The 16,693-nt window shown below is 36.8% G+C and overlaps 2 protein-coding genes across 6 annotated transcripts; one reads left to right on the top strand and one right to left on the bottom strand.

Annotated features, from left to right (window-relative positions):
• Positions 1-1,457: 1,457 nt before the first annotated feature.
• Positions 1,458-3,923, top strand: LOC113755454 (ankyrin repeat-containing protein BDA1-like). Its single transcript, XM_027299462.1, has 2 exons — positions 1,458-2,073; positions 3,008-3,923. The coding sequence occupies exons 1-2, from the start codon at positions 1,573-1,575 to the stop codon at positions 3,812-3,814; spliced, it is 1,308 nt and encodes a 435-aa protein (XP_027155263.1). The 5' UTR covers positions 1,458-1,572; the 3' UTR covers positions 3,815-3,923.
• A 3,675-nt stretch (positions 3,924-7,598) lies between these two features.
• LOC113755453 (uncharacterized hydrolase YugF-like) lies at positions 7,599-13,297 on the bottom strand. Of its 5 annotated transcripts, XM_027299459.1 has the most exons (11): positions 13,231-13,297; positions 12,943-13,144; positions 12,497-12,597; positions 12,234-12,331; positions 12,066-12,115; positions 11,834-11,929; positions 10,899-10,988; positions 10,068-10,160; positions 9,833-9,928; positions 9,014-9,079; positions 7,599-8,148 (listed from the first exon to the last, which is right to left on the bottom strand). In XM_027299459.1, exons 2-11 carry the CDS (start codon positions 13,102-13,104, stop codon positions 7,861-7,863), a joined length of 1,140 nt encoding a protein of 379 aa, XP_027155260.1. In that variant the 5' UTR covers positions 13,105-13,144; positions 13,231-13,297; the 3' UTR covers positions 7,599-7,860. The 5 variants fall into 5 exon arrangements, with proteins under 5 accessions (XP_027155260.1, XP_027155258.1, XP_027155261.1 ...); XM_027299457.1 differs by lacking the exon at positions 13,231-13,297 and having other exon boundaries at positions 12,943-13,211; XM_027299460.1 differs by lacking the exon at positions 13,231-13,297 and having other exon boundaries at positions 7,599-8,055; positions 12,943-13,210.
• Between the last annotated feature and the right edge of the window lie 3,396 nt (positions 13,298-16,693).

The following is a 16,693-nucleotide window of genomic DNA, read 5'->3' as shown; positions in this document are numbered from 1 at the left end:
TTTTAATTGCTATAGCTCATGTGAGTGATTGAATAGATGCGCAATATTTAATTATTCATATAGGCTATTTTGCTAAATAGGGGTGATTGAATCCGTAATTGTTCGTTATCTCTATCTCAGTAGCAACTGGCGTAATTGGGTTTATGTCAGGGGAATATACGATCTAACTTAAACAAACCCTCGTAGCGTGTTTGTTAGTTAGGATTGGGCCTTTCTAATTCTTAATGCAATCTAGAAATTAAATCCTACGGTCGTACCTAGGGTTATTTTTGGGTTAGAGAAATAGCTAATGGTCGTACCTTAGCTATCGAGAAATTAAGGAAGGGTTGGTTGTTTATCGCGTGCATGACAACTATAACTAATCTATTACTAAATGTTGGAATTATTTCTACATCAATGATCAGTTGCATGAACCATTTCTGAAGTGTATCCTTGGCTAGAGTTTCCCCAATCATTTCTTTTAATTAATTATTTTCTGCAGTTAATTTATTTAGTTAGCATTTAATCCAAAACCCCCCATACTTTGGACTCTAGAAGAAACGAATTATCTCCAGTCCCTGTGGATTCGACCCTGCTCACCGCTATCTACAGAATTAACTTTAGTTTGAGCAGGTTTTATTATTGTACAGGCTTCGACAACCTGTCATAATCCTTGCAAGTGTGACAACAAAATTTAGTGCTAGTCCAAATGATTCGCTCACCATGCAACTTTCAGCCAATTAATCATGTGAAAACGTATCCTCCGCACAAAATATAACCGTTTGGTTCAAATGAATGTTGAAGCCCGCTTCTTTATTTTATATACTTTGTCTAATTAAATTTATTTTTTCAAAAATTTAATACCTGAGTTATATTTTAATGAGTGACTAATGAGTGCGCACTCATTAGATAAACCCTATATTTAGAGGCAATCGAGTCGCTTGGAATATGGTCTTTTGGATGACCAAAAGTTAACCATTTCTTGGAGGTTCAGTAATTGGCTACTAGCAACGTAATTACCCGAACTGTTGAAATACAAGGAACTGGCATATTGTTGGAAGTTGCATTCTTTGAGTGTCCTTAACAGCCATTTTGGACTATAGGTTAGAGGGGATTCAGAAAAGGTTTGGGAATTAGACATTGATAGCAGGCTTAAGGGAGAATTGACCAACAGCAGTGCCTTTCCATCAAAAAGAGTCATTCTAATTAGCAAAGCCACCTACGGGTAGCTTTAACAAGGACAGCTAGCTATTGAGGAACAAGAATTTTATTTTATTAAGTTCCCAAGTAAAGTTAAATTCAAAGATGTCCTTGAGAGTCAGGATGAATATAGGAATATCATCAAAAGTTGTCTAAGGGACATTTTCCTAACCAGTCTTAGTTATCCTTGTTCCTGAATCCTGATTGTCCAAGTAATCCCTTTCTTGAACAGCTGAAGGCCCTTCTGAAGACATTTCTTCTCAAATTGATGTCATTAACCAAGTGCATTTTCCTCTTTTCCTCCGTGGATCCCCACCAAAAACTCTTCCAAAGCCTATCGGTTTTCCTCAAACAAGCCTTTAGGTAAGGGGGCACACTAACTACAACAGCTGGATGGATCTAATGGAGAAAACTCTGTATGATGCTGCTACACAAGGCGACGTTCATAAACTTTCTGAGTTACTTGAAAAAGACCCTCTCATTCTTGATCGAGCAATTTTAAATTCTCCACATAAGACTCCTCTACATGCAGCTGCTTTTCTAGGGCATGTAGAGTTCGTAAAAGAAGTTATGAAGGTGAACTCTTACATGTGTTTACTGCGTGATAAGGCTGGAAGGAACTCTTTACACCTCGCTGCCATGAGCGGCAAACTAGAGGTCTTGAAAGCAATTATTGATTCCACCCCCCAAGCAGTTAGAGAAAAGACAGACGACGGAGGGACCATTCTACATTTGTGTGCCAAGTATGGTCGGCTGGAAGCATTGAAGATGGTTGTCAATGCTATAGATGATCCCGATCCTTTGAATGCTATAGATCATCCCGATCTTTTGAATGCTAAGAATGATGATGGCATGACAATTTTACATATGGCAATAGTCTACAGGCAGACTGAGGTACTTTTTTCATGTTCTTGTTTTTTTTTTTTTTTTTTGGCTCTGACTTTGTCTTTCTTAAGGGGGAAACCACGAAAAATTCACAAATGTCAATAGCATTACACTAAGAATGACTTAGGAATTACAAATGGAGTCCATGTTCACGGTGATCCCTACCTGGGATCTGGCGTCAAATTCATCGGAGTTGAGCCCAACTATCACCCAAGCTCTAAGTGACTCTAAATAGGTTTTCTCAGTCAGTACTTGCAATGAGTTTGGATTGAAGTAAAATGGTCAGAAGAAAAGAGAAAAGATAGGATTTGGTCATTTTCTTATGTTAGGAGTCTAAACTGGATAGGGAAGAAGAGAAATGGATGATGAAATATAAAAGGAAACAAAAACTTGGCCCTTGATTTGTCACGTTTGTCCATCAAAACAAACACCAAAAATAATTCAATTTTTTGAAGATATGCATGATAAATATGTTAATTAATCTCTTCCTCTCCTTGGTTTTTCCGGTACTCCCAAACAACATGAAAAATGTTGTCATTCTTCCTCAACCTTATTTCCTTTCTTAACTGAAACCCTCTTCTTGTATCTCATGCACCCCCAAACTAGGCATAACGTTAAGATTCCAACTGGACTCGAGCTTCACTTACAATCCTACAAGGGAGCAAAGCCAATAAACAAGTTCAAAATCTTTTGCCATAAAAAATGCAACAATGCATTTACTCAAAAACCAACCAAACTTAATTTCTTAGTAAAGCTTAAACCCCAAACCACAATTGCACGAGCTCAAAGCTAATTGGATAAATAATTATTTTTTAAATTTCTTATTTGGTTTGATAATTTCAAATACATCGTACTGATTCTTAGTCTAACAAACAACCGAAAGGATCCACCCTTGATCGATCTAGAATTTAGAACTACATAAACTGATGATTGGGAAATGCAGACGATCAAATACTTGCTTGATGAGGCCAGAGTTGGGGTGAACATCAAGAATGCAAATGGGAAAACAGCTTTAGACCTTTTGTCGGCTCAGGGTAAAATCAGATCCGAAATTCGAAGCTCTCTTCAAAAGTCCGAAGCCTTAAGAGGCGTGGACGTTCTTAATGGAGAACAGACGTTCCGGACGCTGATGGCAAAGAACAGAAAAACTATTATGGTAGTGGCTTCGCTCATAGCAACTATGGCTTTTCAAGTTGTGGTGAACCCTCCAGGAGGGGTATGGCAAGATGACTTATCGGAAGGACCTAATCCACATAAAATAGGAGAAGCCGTCATAGCCAAGACTCATCCCGCGCTCTGCCGGCGTCTGATTCGGGCAGCTAGCACAGCATTTGTTTCGTCCTTGACCACAGTTGTATTGCTCATGGACGAGTCGAGGTTTACTAGAAGTAGCATGGTCTCGCTCGTGGTTTTACTTCGTATTATGTCGGTGGCAATTATGAGCCTACTTTTAACGTATGCTATATCACTTGTTACGGTTGTACCAAAAGACATTAGAGGTAAGTTGAGTGAGACAGATGTGATTGTGCTTATTGTGGTCATGGCGTGGAGCACTACAATTTCCTATGACTCCTATTATATCTGGCATCTGATCAAAAACTGGCGGACTATAGTCATGCCACCCGTTATGTCTGCTATTCGGGAGGGAAGAACTCTAAATATTGCAGATCTCCAGAGGGAAATTTACCTGAGGGCTCTAGTAATCCAACAGCCGGGGGGCCATGGAGTGGATGCTCGACCAGCCGCGTAGCTTCCTTGGGTTTTAATGCCAAAAAAAAAAGCCTTGAAGATCTCATAGCCTGTTTAAATTGCAAGTTTTTATATTTTTTGTGAAAAAATATGCTAAAGTATATGTGAAATAAAAAGATAACTCGAAAATCTGTCAAGAGAATATTTTTAAAAAATTTTTGTGATATTTGTTAGAGAAGTTGAAGTTTGGGAAATTGTAATGCATTTCTCATAATAATATAAAAGGAATTGTGCACATATGCCCTTATTTATAATAATTGTAATGTATTTCTCACAATATATATTACCTTGAATCTAGACTCGTCTATATAAAGAAATTCCTAACTGATGCTAATAGACTAGTTGATAAACTAATATCCATATTAACATGTTTACACTAAAGTCCCCTCAAACTTAAGGTGGTTGTAAAGAAACTAGCTTAAGTTTATACTTGAGATCATGAAAACAATCAGAGGAAAATTTTTGATGCAGAGATCAGCCATTCGATCCAATGAAGGAATAGAAGAGGGGCATAATATACCACGAAAAAGATATTGCTGCATAAAATCGCAATCAATCTTAATATATTTGGTGCGGTCATGAAAACCAGCGTTGCTTGGATAGCACCATGATTATCAAAATGGACAGTAATAGGAGATGAGTGAGTAACACCTATGTCTTCAAGTAATCAATGAAGCCAAACTAGCCCTTCTAATGTCAGTTAAAATTCGACATTCAGCTTTAAAACTAAATCTGGTTGTGACTGTCTATTTCTTTCTATGATAAGAAAACAAAGAATCACCTAACAAGTAAAAGACTGTAGTAGAATGATGATTAGTAGGATCGCCAGCCTAATCAGCATCAGAGTAAACATGAAGTTGAAGAGTTAGATGGGCTGAGAAATGGAGACCATGAAAAAGTGTAGCTTGAAATAGCGAAGGATTCATATAACAATAGCATAAAGAATAGAACGAGGAGCGCTCATGAACTAATTGATGATATGAACAGTATAAATAATGTCAGGCTATGTAATAGTCAGGAAGACAAGACTACCAACTATTTGAGAGCATCGCATACGGCCGTCCAATAAAGTGCCATCTAGAGGAGTACGATGAGTATTTGCCTCAATTGGAGTTGAAATAGCCTTACTATCTGTTAAGCCAGTAAAAAGCCAAAAGATCAGAAGCATATTTAACCTGAGACAAGTAGTAACTAATAGTATCTAAAGATACATCAAGACCTAGAAAATAATTAAGAAAGTCAAGATCCTTCATTTCAAATTGTTCAATGAGAGATTACCTAAGCTATTAAACACCATCCAAATCATCACCTGTAATAATCATTTCTTGTAAGTGGAGTAACACCAAAAACATTTATTAATAGGCTTGGCTTAATGCAGAATTTACCAACGCATAAATCCAAATGGAATTAGAATCTTTTTCTCCTATCTTCAACAATGATCATCAAAGTAATCACATTACGGCTATGGCCCGGCAAAAGGATCATGCCTCGTTTTTGGGGCTTGCTCTCCTAATACGCTCCTTATCAACACGTTTCGAGACACGTAGCACGTTTGCCCAAGGATCTAGCGAGGTTGTCCAACGCTTGGATTGCGGAACCTAAAACCAAGACGGACGACACAATTTGATTGAAGGTGGTAGAACCATGACTCCAATCGAGGTGAATACTCAAGTGGATAGGTCGGATGAACAATCAAGGACAAGCACGAGATTGCTCAAGAAGCCTTGCCAAAAGCAAGTAGAGGATCGAGTTTCTCACACCAGAGAGAATCGAAAACAATGAATTTTATTGATAAAACGTCTAACCCTCAACTCGTACAAAGTAACCCTTTATATAGACTCACGACTAAGAAACCCTAATGCTAGGTGGGAAAGGGAAAGGGAGGTTCGGCCATCGTTTGAACTAGGTGGGCCGAATCCATGACTCAACTAGTAATTAATCTAAACAATGACTTGACAACTCAAGATTATGAAGGCCCAACAGTTGGCCGATTCTACTCAGGGGACCCGTGGACTCTACTTGACTCTTCATGGGTTTGGATCAATGTGTAGACAACTCGCTTAGCAACTTCCAAGCCTTCAATGTCTCTATGAAAGCCTTGAGTCAAGGCCGCCATCCGTGCACACATCATCTCCTCCTAGTCTTCAATGGCATATTTGCCACGGATGGATTAATCATGGATTCGGGATCTCACAAGTTATGTCTGGCACAATTTCATACAAGTTTGTCCCTAATGTAAATAAGTAGAATTTTTGTATAAATAATTTTATATATCCAAAAGTTGGAGTTTGCTATAGATAAATTGGATTGGTCGATCATGTTTTGACCATCAAACTATTTTTCGTAAGTAATTGGCCACTAAACAATTTAATCAGTAAATCTGTGACCATTTAGTCGATAATTGCTCTTAATTTGTGAATTAGCAGTATACGTGACAAAGTGCGGGGGCAATTTTATGCAATGATTACGTAACCCTATTTCATAGATTAACTGCTAATTTCACATATTAAGAGCAATTATCGATTAAATGGTCATGAATTTACTGATCATATTGTTTAGTGGTCAATTATTGACGAGAAATAGTTTGACGGCCAAAATATGATCCGACCAATAGTTTAGTGGCCGCTGAGATTATTTACCCAATTGAATTTGAATGTAAACAAGTTGGATTCAAGTGTAAATCAAGTACAGTTGATTTCTCATCACTTGGTGTAAATATTTTTTAACATAGTGTAAAAATTAAATACCCCAAATTGCACAAAACGGAACTTGTTATATTCACCTAAAGTGGGTCATAGAATTGCACCATGAGAAAGAACCCTTCAACTTCGCTTCGAGGAAATATGATTGATCTATTTACTACTCTGTTTGCTTGAATTATTAATGCATCAATACACATGCCAGTTATATAAACACAACATAGATGAGATAGAATGTAATGTCGGGATAGAGGATTTGATGCGCTATACGGAGTGATAATGTGTAACAAGGTTTCATTTTCTATTTTTAAGGAGTAATGGCCTGGCAATAATTATGTGGATATATCAAATTAATAAAAATTTATAATGCTCAATTATTCTTTTCAAGCTTACCATAAATAATTCCTATACAAAATCAATTAAGGCTTGATATTTGTAAGTTTCCAAACTAATAACTGGTTATCATTTTGGAATGTTTCTTTCTTGGCTAATTACGGGAATGTACTAAAACCAATTTGGTTTGAAATTGATTGATTTGCTATTTAATGCATAATGTATGACTACTTCGAACAACATTAATTGAACAATAAACGTATAAAAGCATGTAAATTCAATCATTATATGTGAAAAAGGATCACTGATTTAAGTTATCCTAATTCGCTACTGAAAAAAAAACTTTTTGCAAATCCTATGGTTACAAAATCACCATGATCAAACTATCCACTTCAATCAATCAATTATTGAACAAATACGAAAAATGCACAAAAAGAAAGAGAACTATAAAGCATACCTCAATCATTGGAGTTCTGAATACATCAGGAGTATTCTTGCTACGAAAATTTGATACGTATGGATTACCCTCATTGATTTTCATATTTTGTGTAAAACTACCCTAAAGCTTGCAAAATTTATAATTAAAGATGCTTATGGAGTCTACTTGAATTCATGGAAGAAGAAGGTGGGGTGGTAGAGAGGATTAACTGAATAAACGTAAATATAATTAGAGTATATATTTTCCTCAGGAAAGCTTTCCATATGTGTATTAGGAACTTGATAAAAAAATTGAAAATTACTCAAATATAAATGTTTCTAAATCGAAAAATATATAAATTTAATCGTTGACATGGGGCATATCCTACATAGACATGCATGCAGGAGGTGATACACCGGTGATATATATCATTACTCTGGTACTTTTATCTGTTTTTTACTTCATAGAGACGGCTAAATGAATCCAGCAATCCATAATTAGACAAGCCATTACAGGTTGTACTAGTACTATCATTCTACTTGCATAAAGCCTGCGCTAGACTGTTAGTCTAAAATGCTCCCTAAGCTTTTGCGGCTTTTAGCATATGAACGACGATGTGTTTTTCTCCCCAGCCGAGTTCAAGACAATTGGATTCTGCTCCTCTTTACGTGTGCCGGACAGAGCAAAATCCGCGATTAACCTCGCAACCATCTCAGGCTTCTCAACATGCGGGAGATGACCACAATCAGGTATCTGGCGGATAGTCGCATCTGGCAATTCACTATGCAGCCTCTGCAATTTATGCAACATGCAGGAAGAGTTGAAAACGAGTGTTTTACTTCTTGAACGATCAATCCCACCTTTTCTCGCCCACCTCCCCGGAGGCTGGAGGCCGGGATGGCGACAGAGACAAAATGGAGTCAGTGGCGGCAACTGTAGCTTTGTGCCCAAACTTATATGAAATTGCCTCCACTATCATTCAGCAAAAATTTAAGTACTAGAGAATTGTCCCTACTAAAATCTCCATATATGCATATCAAATTATAGGTTCACCTCTACACTTGATGAAATTAGCTTCACTACTGTTTAACAAAATCTGAAGTAGCACACTTTGTTTATATGTCTCTATATTCAAATAATTTAACAACACCTATAATAAATGACACCAACAAAGAAAGAGACTCAATTTGCATTTATTCTTTCATCTACTCTAATGCGCTTTTAGAACAAAAAATGCTGTTTTTTCTTTTTTCTTTTTTTGACTGCAGATTCGAACTCACAAACATTGCTCATTTTTTATTTCATTTTAATAAAAATCTAGAGAAAATTTATCAGGGTTGTGGAAGGAGAAGTGGAAGAATTCTTTATAATTTGAGATTTGGAAGATGTTTTTTTATTCTAAGCCGTTGATTAATTACACACATAACTTTCAAATATATTGTTATTTAAACATATTTTTTTCGTATTATAGTTAGTAAAATTTTATATGTACTAACTTTGCTCCCACTGAATTTCCTTTCTAGCTCCATCCTGACAACAACCTCTATGATTTTCTATTTTATTTTTTTCTGCAGGTGGGAGAAGTTTTCTCTGAGATTTTTTGCTGTCAATTTGTTCCACAAATCTTTTGGAGCATATTTACCACTATTCAAACTGGCTAGTTGCTTCCACACAATTTTCATTTGAATAGCGTTTATCCACAAAAATAACTTTTCCTTTAAAACTAAAGCTCAAATAGATGGAAGCTGACCACTGCAAGCTTATTGCTGACAATGTTATCACACTCTCCCCAGATGATAAGAACTCTCTTGTTCACCTGCAAAAAGTGAGCACTTTTTTAAGCATTTTAAGTCATTTAGTCAATAATGATGAATTGCGAAAGTAGATTTTAAGATTTTGGCCTTTGATATGGTACTTGGCATATTGTATCAAGGCTCAAATGCATAAATTTTCATATGATTATTTAGCATGTTTTAGTCAAGTTAATATTTTAGTAATTCTATTGGTGCCTAGTTATGATAGTTTTATTATCTCGAATTTAGTATTTTATTAGAAAATTTCTTGTGGTTGTAAGACTTGTTTACCAAATCATTTCATCTATAAATAGAGGGTTTTATTATTATCATCAATTGAGAAGAACATGTTACTATTATGTGTGATTAATATATTATTGTTGATTTATTATTATTCTTCTTCTACACAAACTTGTATGTCTATCAATTGCTCCCACAATGAAATTTGTCTCCCACAATTTTTTGGTATGTTCACTGGCAATTTTGGATCAATTTCTTTAACCTATGGTTCTAATACAAGATATAGAACTCAAATGTATGAGAGAAAAGGAATAAATTAACAATAATATATTAATCATGCACCATAACAAGGAGACTATCAATTAATGGTTGTCAAAGGATGACAAGATGGCTGTACTAATCAGCCACAAACGTTAACGTACCCAAAACAGCATGGGGTTTCCATGCACAAAGGTATGAGCATAGAATGTACGTAAGGTGAATCAATAACGAAATTTCTGTTTGATAATGCAGATACAGCATGGAAGATTTTATACCTGCTTTATTTGATTAACAACATTGTAGCCACCACTAAGCATGTAATTCACTGTAGCATCTTCCCACCAAGGCAAAAGACAGTGTAGGCGGCCAACCTGCTTGGAAATCAAGCAGAATGCATCTGTTAGATAGATATCACTCAAGACTTGCATCTGCTGAGAGCAAGGAACCTGCAGAAAATCAGTGTAATAAAATTCCATGCTTGATACGAGCTAGATCAATAGGGACACTCACATTGGTCCAATCAAAGCATGTTGACAAGGATATATCATCAAAAGCTAGTAAATTTGCAAACAGCCGCAGTGGGAGGCTTTTCAACAAAGAGACCTGAAAAATGTCTACGTGAGATGCAAACATGATAAATAAGATGATACAAGCAGTACCTAGTTTGTCTAAGAACATCAAGTCTGCTCAAATGATTATCTTTGTGGCTACAAATTCAGGCTTCTCTATAAAAGACTCTTTATCATGTTCTAAGAGCTTCTTCAGTACTTAGAGCCAAGATAGAACTGCACCAAGTCCCTGAGTTTCATCCTCTTAGACAATACTAATTACTGATTGTGTTTATCTGGTAGGACCAAATTTTGTTCATCAAAATGTCCTAAGAAGTAAAATGAGAAAATGGATTCATTGATCCAATTAATGAACGAATTCAAAGATACGATGTTCATCAGTTCGTAGACATTCCTTGTCGTTTCTGTCGAACCAGAATATGTGCCAAAGCAGTCCTCTTTAAATTGTTATCCTACAAAAGACTGGGTAAAAAAAAGAGTGTACAACACATTTTTAGGAAATATAGCTCTCTTTGCACAGATAAAAGATAACAAATCCCAAAGGTCTCAGGCCACATGAAAATGCAAAAGTTGTTATTGGAGCTCTTCAGAAAACCCTTTTGTCCTCTTGACATAATTTTATTACAAAATTCAGAATGATATTCCTTTTCTGTTATGATGGGCACTGCTGATGCTTAACTCCTTGGATATGTGGATCCTTGATTAGCTTTCCAGAAGAGGCGAAAAAAGAAGAAGAAGAAGAAGACGATGATGAGGATGAAGAAGAGTTTACCCCAGCATATGCTAAAAATTTGGGTAGCTTTGTCAGAAGCCCTGTGCCTTCAACATGAACACTTGCACCAATCAAAATCAGCTTATCAACCTGCAAACAACAGAATAGATAGCATAAGAATGATGAATAGCACAATCGATGATACTGAGAGAAGAAGCAGACTGCAGAATTATCCTGTAAACCTCGAAGAACAAGATTTTGCAGATCTGTTGTGATTGTATATCTATACACTTTCCCTCATCTCACGATCTACTATCTTTGTGAATGGACACGTCAACAGTAAGTTTTAACTTTATCAATCTCACGAATTCTGCTGAACAAAGAGCAAATCAATTCACTTCACACAATAAAATAATCTCTTGTACTATATTCTAGTGGATGCATCTAGTTTTTTTACTACATCTAGCAGGATAAGGCTTCAAGCACTTCCATCTTTCTAGTTTTTTTTTTTTTTTGGAGGTTATTGAAGTTCATGGTAGAAGAAAGTCTACACAAAATGCAAATCCCCAGGTCACTGGCGCATTTTTCAGTAGCTTACCGTAATTCTAACAGAGAGCCTATCAACGGGAGACTGCTCGCGACGGAACTCTAACTTTGAACTTCCCTTACACAAGATGTATAAACCTTACTATCTGTGTTAACCCCTATTGATTTTCTTTGTAGATCTGGTAATGTATCAACGTATGTGTTGGCCTTATTGCCATTGATCTTAGACATACATATATATTTTCTAACTTATTGTCGCTCTCACCATCTCTCACTAACAGACACCAGAAACACCACAGATAAATGTTTCAAATTGATCCAGGCGATCTGTTCATCTCTTTTTTTAGGCACGTTAGTAATTTATTCCATGGGAAGATTGAATACTTCAGAAACTTGAGTGGTTATACGTCAAATTCAAGGAAAATCTCAGTTGAAAGAAAACTGCTTACAGCTTCTGGAAAGTTGACAGCAAAGTCAATCGCGACTGCAGCACCAAGGCTTGGTCCGACTAATATCATTGGTCGTTGGATGTGAGTCCTCCAAAGCTATAATAGAAGCCCACAAAGTTAGATCAATGTCTAAGAACTAACAATAACCGCCAATTAGGTTATTCCTAACATTTGCGTGACGGATGGTAACAATCAATCAGCATATGTCCAGGATGTTATCTTTCCAAAGTACCTGGTAAAGGTGATATCTTTTGGATGCCGCGTCACAGGGAGGAAGTCTTTCTACACCAATTGAGGATTAGCTAAGATGATTAATTAACAAGAACCATAACACAAATCAAAAGCACCTGAACTAAGAGAAAAATATGATTGCATCTCTGTGATGAAATTGAAGACGAACCTAGGTCGGAGAAACCCCATCCAAGAATGTCAATTGCCCAAGTCTCCACTGCAGCGTCCTCAAGTAATGGGTATGTGCGTCTCCATTCTAAACAAGAGCTACTCATTCGAATGCACACCAGGCAAGAAAAAGGGCAAAAGGGAAAAGAGACAAAAGTAGTAAATATCAGTGACTAGTAAGGATAACAAAAGTAGTAATAATTACAAAAGAAATAAAAACAAAAAGGTATCCAGTAACTAGTGAAAATTACAAGAGTAGAAGACCTGTCGAAACAATGGAGGAGGACAGCTGGATTGGTATCACGTTGAAACCTTGGCTTCACACAGCTGCTCATTATACAACTCTCAGAAAATCCAACCTGCAGCTTTAGGACAGGCAGAATATGAGGAATCAAAAACAGGTCAATGATAAGTTGCAGTCAGACATGAGAAATTCTGCAGACTTGTCTGGGACCACCACTACTGAATTTACTTGTCAGAGCATATAATCATCAGAATAGAAGTGAAATGTTTTTTTAAGTCAGAAGGACACGCACACGCACACACACAAATTAAGATTCTTTCCTTTTATCGATCCAATTGGCTGCGTGATGCATATTACGATTCTGGGCCTCGCCTCTTGAGCAATATTCTAAACAGAAACTTGCTGGATGATCAAAGACAAATTATGCTACAACATGCTGTGCAGAGGAATAAAAAAGCATATATACCTTTACAGGAAGTCTTTGAATCCTCTGAGCCAAAGCTCGAGCAAACGGATCCTTGATTTCTTTAACTTCCTCAGGTATAAACGAAGGAAACCCACCATCAACAGAAACAGCATTTGTACCCAGTCTTCCTCCAGAATTAAACCACAGATGCATCGAATACATTGAAGTGAAGCGTTCTCTAGCTCCTGGAATCAGAGCCGGCCTGCAATTCAACCAACTCAGCATATTACTATATCGAAAGAATAGGCCACTGTTAAATCATGTGGAATAGTACTAATATATCAGTACTCAAAATGGTTACTGATGTGTCGGTGGATGTGGTAAAACTGTAGAAGTTGTGGACGCGAAGTGGTGAATTTTGAATATGCCACTGTTAAATCATGTGGATTAGTACTCATATATCAGTACTCAAAATGGTTTGAATTGTAGCGGTGGATGTGGTAGAAGTTGTGGACACGAAGTGGAAAATCGGCCACATAAGCAAGGCCGCTACCTTGAGTAAACTCAGCTCCGTCCGCCAATCACATGCAGGAGTAAGACGCACTAGGTAAACTCTGTGCGATAATTGATAGGTGCTGAACCTGTGCAATAATAATAAATAAAACCTAACTACCACCTAAGGCAGTCAATAATCAATTCGAGTACTGGAGCAGGGACTCTAGGTGTGCAATGGGTTACTTGATTCACCCTGTTCCCGAAGAGTTTGCTTAATCCGATATACCTGAATTAATTATTTAACTGAATTCACTACTAGTAGACAGTGGTAAGCAGGGTCGTCTCCTCAGGGACTGGAGAGAAATTTATTTCTTTTCAAGTCAAGATTAATGGGGGGTTTTAGAATTAAATGCTAACTAAACAATTTAACTGCAGAAAAGTAATTAATTAAAAGAAATAATTAGGAGAGTTCTAGCCAAGGGTATACTTCAGAAATGGTTCATGCACTGATCATTGATGCAGAAATAATTCCAACATTTATTAATAGATCAGTTATAGTTGTTATACATGCGATAAACAACCAACCCTTCCTTAATTTATCGATAGTCAAGGTACGACCGTTAACTATTTCCCTAACCCAAAAACAACCCTAGGTACGACCGTAGGATTTAATTTCTGGTTTGCATTAATAATTAGAAAGGCCCAATCCTAATTAACAAACACGCTACGAGGGTTTGTTTAAATTAGATCGTATGTTTCCCTGACATAAACCCAATTACGCCAGTTGCTACTGGGATAGAGGTAACGAACAATTACGGATTCAGTTACCTCTATTTAGCAAAATAGCCTATATGAATAATCAATTATTGCGCACTAATCAATCATCCACACGAGCTATAACGGTTAAAAGCAGGAAACATATGAATACCAATAAATGGAGGAAGCAATTAAAATAAATTAGATCTCACAGAAATTGTTGAATCAAATCTTCAGTTGTCCCCTTGACTAGAAGTAGGAGGTTAGTCCTCCATTAACGGAGAACAACCATGCGAAATTGCAGAAGTCATTTTCTAAAACAAAGCTATATTTCCGTCGTCCTCCTAGAAGAGACGGCAACGAAGAAAAAAGGACAAACTAGACTATGCTAAAAAGCTAACTCCTTAAAACTAGTGATAAGAGCTTCTGTGTACGTTTGTTGCTCTTTTAAAGCCAAATGACTAATGCCTTCCCTATTCTCCGCGGTCCCCGCCGCATAAGTCAACAAAGGGTACCAAAGGGCTAGGCCCTACTCAATGTTTCCTCTCTTCCCGTTTGCTATTGCTAGTAGAGCCCTTAGTACCAATTAATTCTTCATCAGCCATTCCGTTTCTTCCTCTCCTTGTGGGCCAAGTCCATGGAGCCTTTTTGAAGTCTCCCACTTATGGAGCAAGTCCCTCCTTTTTTGTAGTTTTTTGCTTCAATCCCTGAAATTAAGTCCAAATACCAAATATAAGTAAATATTACTAATTAAAATAATATTTGACAAGGACAAAGGGGAAATTAACAATAAAATTACTAACAATTAACACCCTATCAATTCCCCCCACACCTAAATCATGCTTGCCCTCAAGCATAATTAACTCAGAAATGCAATAAAGATACTAAGCAAATCACAGCAGTTCATACCAAAAATGGCATCCCAAATTCCCCAATAACCTCATCGAAATCAGAATATACCAAATCAACAACGCTCACAGTTCAAAGTGCACTCATTCACTCCAAAGTGTATATGAAATGTATATAAGATGGCTCTCAAATCAACACAATAGAATGACACTACCATAAGCTTGCTCATATATCATATCTCCACCACTTACTTATGAATTTAAATGCAACAATCAAGGGACTTCGCAAGGTTGTAATGGGGTTAGGGTGAGAAGGTAGGATAAAAGGAATCAAAAGGGTGTAAAAGTATAAAGAAAGTGCTCAGAGATTCAATACACAGATGCTTTGCACATTTGAAACTTCAAGGCACCTCAACCATCACACAAGTGAAGTAAATTAGCACTTCTCACAACCTTCGACTTTTCTTTCTCCTCTTTTCATTCATCTACCTCCCTTAAACAAACCCTCGTAGCGTGTTTGTTAGTTAGGATTGGGTCTTTCTAATTATTAATACAAACCAGAAATTAAATCCTACGGTCGTACCTAGGGTTGTTTTTGGGTTAGGGAAGTAGTTAACGGTCGTACCTTGACTATCGATAAATTAAGGAAGGGTTGGTTATTTATCGCGTGTATGACAACTATAACTGATCTATTAATAAATGTTGGAACTATTTTTGCATCAATGATCAGTGCATGAACCATTTCTGAAGTGTACCCTTGGCTAGAACTCTCCTAGTTATTTCTTTTAATTAATTACTTTTCTGCAGTTAAATTGTTTAGTTAGCATTTAATCCTAAAACCCCCTATACTTTGAACTCTAAAAGAAACGAATTATCCCCAATCCCTGTGGATTCGACCGTACTCACCGCTATATACAAAATCTGTATTTTTCTTGAGTAGGTAATTATTATTGCACAGGTTCGGCACCTGTCAATTTTTGGCGCCGTTGCCGGGGACTGGTGCCAGATTAATTTGTTTCTTTTTGAGTTCATCTTTTTTTATTTTTTTAATTTATTTTTCTCTTATTTTTTTATATAGTTTATGGCTTCTAACACTCCATATTTTGGTGATAGACTGGATTTTGTTTCCGGGGAAGGCAATGAGACTTGTTTTTTTGCTAAGTTTGCATATTCAGAGGCACTAAACTCTATTAGAGAAAGAATGGCTGCTGCAACCTGTAAAATTTGTTATGCCAGGGATCATTCAACCGGTATGTGCCCCGAATATCAAGATAATCTGAGTGTCCCAATCAATAATTATGGAGATTTTTCACCCTGGTCTCAAACGTGGTATAACCCTAATCCAAACGGGTATGATCAAGGATGGTGGGATAACTCCAGTTATAATTATACAACAGGGCCAATGAATTTTCAGCAGTATGAGTCTCAAGAATCATCATCTATGTCAGGTATGTCTCTTGAAGAAATAGTTGAATCAATAGCTACTAATACATATCAATTCCAACAGGAGACACAAATGAGAAATGGGATGATGAAGGATGCAATGAGTAATCTGGCAGATCAAATATGTCTATTGACATCCAGAATAAATCGATTGGCTTCTCAAATTGAAGAATTGCCCTCGAAAACCATTGTTGATTTTGAAGAAAATGAGAGTGCAATTTGCTTGACTAGTGATGAGGAGATGCAAGAGTGTCAAAATGAGAGATCTA

This window comes from Coffea eugenioides, unplaced genomic scaffold, assembly GCF_003713205.1.
Source record: "Coffea eugenioides isolate CCC68of unplaced genomic scaffold, Ceug_1.0 ScVebR1_1499;HRSCAF=2361, whole genome shotgun sequence".
In the NCBI taxonomy this organism is placed as follows: Eukaryota; Viridiplantae; Streptophyta; class Magnoliopsida; order Gentianales; family Rubiaceae; genus Coffea; species Coffea eugenioides.
This window is presented reverse-complemented; position numbering and strand designations above follow the sequence as displayed.